Here is a 5,453-nt window from a genome sequence, read left to right on the forward strand (position 1 = left end):
ACACACACACACACACACACACACACAGCACCATGCTGAAATGGGTGGGCCAATTTCAAGGTGTTTAGAAACCAATATGATAAGTCAAGTTTATTTTCTATTTAAACACATAAACAACATTTTAATAACAACTGAAGGTGACATAGTTATTTTTATTATGGTATAGAATTTAAATGTATGTCTGAGAAACACATAATATTGCCCCTTTAAGTAAAAAAGGATCAAAACATGTTTACTGATTTGCTCTAATGTATTTACAGACTATTGATGCCCTTTTGTGTAAAATTTACTTTCTGATTGGAATGCTTGTGGTTTTCATTGTTTTTGGATGAAATGTTTTTATGAGCTTTTTTGAGTTAAAAGCTAGGTCTGTCTCACAGCACATCTAACTGTTTGGATTTTTTGTTAAAGGTTGGAGTCACAGCTGATCTCAGATATTCAAACCATCTTGCAAATGCTGCAGAGACAGCCGACTCTCGGACCCCCTGCCTACAGCACTGTGACTGCCAGTCCAGACTATCAAAGACCTGCTGCGAAGGTTCAGCCAGTTGCTTCGACTGCAAGCCATCTTTTCAGCCATGCCAGCACTCAAGTATGCTGTTTTTTTATTACAAGACGTTTTATACCAAAACAAATCACATTATTTTTCTTCTATTTACCAAATGTATACAACAACTTACTTTATGTATCTTCTCAGGGTCCCAGCCATAAACTGGAGAGTGCCATTCAAGAATCCAAAGACTCTGTTCACAGTTTGGCCATTGTGAATGCGCCTGTCGAAGACAGCCTTGCAGCAGCCGTTTTTAAACAGAGACATGCAGACAAGCATAAGCTGCAGCAACAGATCACGGTACACCAACAGTCAGCACTGATTCCTCCTCCAGCTGAAACCTCTTCTGCCTCCTGCTCCTCTGCGTCGCCTTCTGACCCCAGCCACAGCATCGAGCGACGCCACAGACTCGTCTCAGATCCAAACTTTCCAAGGCCATAAACCTTTTCAGGAGCAGCACATTCTGATACTGGGGTTATAATGCTGTAATTACTATGTAGCACTTTTGTTTGTTTTAATCAGCATGCTGGCACAGCCATCTGTCTTGTTAACTCACAGTGGCTATGTTATTGAAATAAGATTTTCATTTTATCGTGCATGTGGATTAAGCATAGTTTTTTTTTGTTTTGTTTTGTTTTGTTTTGTTTTGTTTTGTTTTGTTTTGTTTTGTTTTGTTTTGTTTTGTTTTGTTTTGTTTTGTTTTGCATTTAAGAAGGAAAGGAAACAGTTCTCAGCGGATGTCAGTTTAAAAACTAAGCTGGAACAAATCAGTAACCATGACTCATTTTCATTTCACAAATGTACAGGAGGATGATCAGTGCTTTCCTCTGAACCTCTTCAGCCCAGTGGAACCCCTGTATGTGGACAGCACTTGTTCCACTTCTTAAATTCAGGGATGCTTTTGATAATACAGAGTCATCTTAAAAACCTAATCAACTTTCTGTTTCAGCAAAGCTCTGCACTCTTATGGGCTTCTTTCTGTGACTGTTCTATAGCTTTTAATGTCCTCACTCCTCACACACATACCATTGGTCACAAAGTTGGAACACCACATCACTTATTGCATTGAAATCTGTTCTCCTCATTCAATAGGTCTCCAATAACAYTCTTACTCACCAGAGCAGAACAAAAAGGTTACATTGACAGTGGTATAGATTTGTCTCATCCTAACATCTCTGAACAAGAACAGACTGATCTACCTCACATAAGACAAKTCCAGACCAGCACCTGGGGCATCTGTGCATCACATCAGTTATTTGCTTCTTGTATTAGTTACCCACTAACACACACAGATTACCAGAGGTGACTCTATAGCCAGCTGATCCTCAATAGTCCAATTTAAAAATGTGGAAAAAATGAACATGCTTGGTGAGTGTCCACATTTACGCCAAAAATAGTCTTACTGCCAGAACTGACTTTTTTTAATCCCTTTTTGATCTGACAAATGGAGACAATAAAGRTAGAGCCAGCACCACACAGACAGTCAGTCTTCAGTAAAGGGACAATTCAAATAGTTTAAAGTAATGGTCTATGCCATGGAATTATTGATGGTCAGTGTCTTACCTGCAGTAGAAGGCACTTGGTGTGGACTATCAAAGAGATTTTCTCAAGGGAGACAAGTTAATGGGTAGTCTGAGTGGGTCAGCTCCAAAGTGGACTGCAGCCATCTTAACTCCAATTTTTGACTGGCTTATAATAACTCTATTTTATCATAACCTTTACTTTTTAGCCACATTTGCATTAGGCATTTTTTTACATAGACATCCATGAGTGGATTGATAAGTTACCACTAATGTGAAGCTTATGTTGCAAAACACATTTAGCATAGATTCAAGGGTAACACAGTGCAAAACCTTAAACCTTTCCTGGTACTCTGCAAAGATTATCCATCTAACCAAGTTTTACAATCTTAAATCCAGCCCAAAAACATTTTTGATCTTATGTTGAGATTGATATACTAAGCAACTGCCGATTATGTTAATTATTAATCTTGTTAGCCTGGAAATGTTCCTTACTTCAAGAAGTCTTACCAAGTGTAATTGTTTAATTCAATTGTTTAATTCAATTCAGAATATTTGAATAAATGAATGAATGAATGAATGAATGAATGAATGAATGAATGAATGAATGAATGAATGAATGAATGAATGAATGAATGAATGATACTTTATTGATACCATTAAGGGAAATTACAGTTCAGAACAACCCTGCTTCTTGCTTAATATATCAATTGCAACAAGATCAAAAAATGCTTTAACAGTATTTAGCAGATTGAAAGATTTGGTTGGATTGACCATTTTTGCAGTGTAGCAAATTACAGATGAACTCAGTCTTTAGCATAACTATTCATGTAGCTAACAATTAGCATGTCTTTCTTGAGATTCTGCCTAATCCCTAACTAATAAAGTTATGTTTTATTTTACTGCATGTAAGATATTAATTTCTGATGACGACTTAACAGGACACCACTTTAAATGAACCAATAGTTTTTGAAAGAATGCCTATTGCCTGCAAGCCAAAGTTTTAAACATTGATCTTTGGTGATCAGAATATGTGTTGCAGRCGACTCTCAGCTACCACCACACCACATTTTAAGTCAGTATCTGTAAGAGTTATAGCTAAATCTGTGTTTGGGCCATAGGAAAAGCACAAATATCAGCTGCTGGACTTGTTAACCACCAAACTGCTACTTATAGTTTTTTTTTTCTTTTAGAGCAGTTGTCCCAGAAGGCCACAGACGTTCATCCTCAAATGTTAAAGGTTTTTTTTACTTGTTTCCAACATTTTCAATCCTGTATGAGAAAAGAAAATGTCAAAATGTAGAATGTAATTCATTTGTTCTGCAGCTACTGCAGAAATCGTTAATGTGCATCTCTTGTTTTGAAACACTCTAACACAGGCAAGAGGGGAAAAAAAAGTGTAAGCTTCCACTAAAGATTATATGTTCTGAATGGTGACAGCCCATTAATCTTTTCAARTCAGGCTGGCAGCTAGCGAGCGCAGATGTTTGTTCAGACAGTTGACCCTATCCAGCCTGAGACTTTGAAACAAGGGTGTGAGCCAAAGCAAAGCCTGGCATTGCTTTGTGTACCTGAAAGTAGAAGGTGGTGACTTTGTTGCAGCAGGAAAAATAAAATAAAATAAAAAAATAAAACGATGATGCAGCTATTCTTTTTCCCCAGTTTCTAAAATTGTTGCATAGCACCTGACACCGAGGCTGTGACAAGGCTGTGGAAATGCATACTGTGAATTTCCTCTCCTGGGACGGAGGGTACTGCATGATCCTGTCCACACACACACACACACACACACACACACACACACACACACACACACATTCAGCCGTCACTGTTGAACCAGGTCATTAAAGTTATCGCCTGTTTCGAGCCTAAAGCTTGTGTGGGTTACATTTTTAAAAAGACTATTTTCAGCAACTATTAAYACAGTACATTGTTTCCAGTGTTTGAGAATTGTTTTCGTATCCTTAGCTGTATGCCTGTCTTCTCTGAAGTGTGACTCAGGGGTTTTGGAGAATTGCGCTGTAATATAATTACAGCATCAAACATACTACAGATTTCATTAAATAATGTGCATTAATATTATTCTTGCAGTCACTGATGTGCACCTACTGTAAAATGTTAAGCTAACAGAACGCCTCACACATGCTTGTTTGGGCAAAATATCATTACACGCAGATTTGAGGATTATCTGCTGTTATCCCGGCCTCGGACATGCAAGTATGATGCAGGCATTTCTACAAAGCAGTGCATGTGTTCTCATATCTATTTATAAACTGTTTTGCACTGTTTTAAAAGCCCAAAGTAGCACATTATTAAATGATGTCATTATATGTGTCTTTTTCTAATGTATATTAAGCCTGCATTGGAGGGGGAACTGGGCAATTCACTCAAATTTATAATCCATGTGCAAAAGCAAGATCCACAAAGTTTTTTTGTGCCTATACAACCAATCCAAAAAACAAACTTCTGTATATTTGATTAAATATAGATCAGTGAATCCTACTGTTTTCCTTTTTGACTCTGGTCAGTGTACATTTAAGCAAGATATTATTAGACATTTGTAGAAAAGGAATACATCTCATTGCAAGATATTGATATGATTCTGATTTATTTTTTACTGAATGAATTATTTAAGAGAATCTATAGTAAAAGAAAGTAGTGATTATGCTTGTTTTGAAGCTGTGAAAGCAATAAATGAAAACACAAAGTTGCAGTTGTGTCACTCCTTTTTTCTTTGTGTAGATTTGTTTGTTATAAAGAGCAGAACCTATGAATTGTCAAAGATTTGTTTTGCTATTCACAAATGTATTATTAGTTGGAAGTGTTCATATGTATATAATGTAATCACTTCTCAATCCCTGAACGTAAGAATTAATTGATTGTCTGAACTGTTACATTTACGTGGAGAGACCCTAAAAGATATCAATTAAAACTTTTTAAATTAGATTAGATTAACTAACTTGTCTATCACTATGAAAGAAATGTGTTTTTACTGAAGGCAAACGCAGACTCAGAGATTCAGATTTAGACTTGAACATTTGATTGCAAAAGAATAAAACCACACAAATACCTCAGCTGGACCAAAGACCTGTATTCAGTCTGGATATTTTGGTACCAAATCAAAACAATCCTCACAATTTTATCCGTCAACTTTCAGGTCTGGCTACTCCTCAGGGGCAAGACGTCACATCGATTGGGAGGATCTTCTCTACCAAATGTCTACCACCTAATGAGAAAATAACTGCATGTTTGTCTGATGTCTGGTGATAAGTGTGTTTTAACTAATCTGCCTCTTTGTAAGTACACTATTTAAGATGAGCCATGACAGGATAACTCTGGACAGAGTGCACACCAACCACTGTCTAATCATGGCACATAAAGAT

General features: G+C 36.9%; 1 protein-coding gene across 1 annotated transcript in view; it reads left to right on the forward strand.

Moving 5' to 3' along the window:
- kcnh7 (potassium voltage-gated channel subfamily H member 7) overlaps positions 1 to 1,198 on the forward strand; it is a 46,422-nt gene extending 45,224 nt beyond the window's left edge. Inside the window, exons 14-15 of the mRNA XM_014001501.1 lie at positions 412 to 592; positions 698 to 1,198. Coding sequence (XP_013856955.1) covers positions 412 to 592; positions 698 to 991 — 475 coding nt within the window. The 3' untranslated portion in view covers positions 992 to 1,198. The remainder of the gene's footprint in view (positions 1 to 411; positions 593 to 697) is intronic.
- Positions 1,199 to 5,453: the final 4,255 nt, after the last annotated feature.

Source organism: Austrofundulus limnaeus, unplaced genomic scaffold (genome assembly GCF_001266775.1).
Source record: "Austrofundulus limnaeus strain Quisiro unplaced genomic scaffold, Austrofundulus_limnaeus-1.0 Scaffold9, whole genome shotgun sequence".
Taxonomy (NCBI): domain Eukaryota; kingdom Metazoa; phylum Chordata; class Actinopteri; order Cyprinodontiformes; family Rivulidae; genus Austrofundulus; species Austrofundulus limnaeus.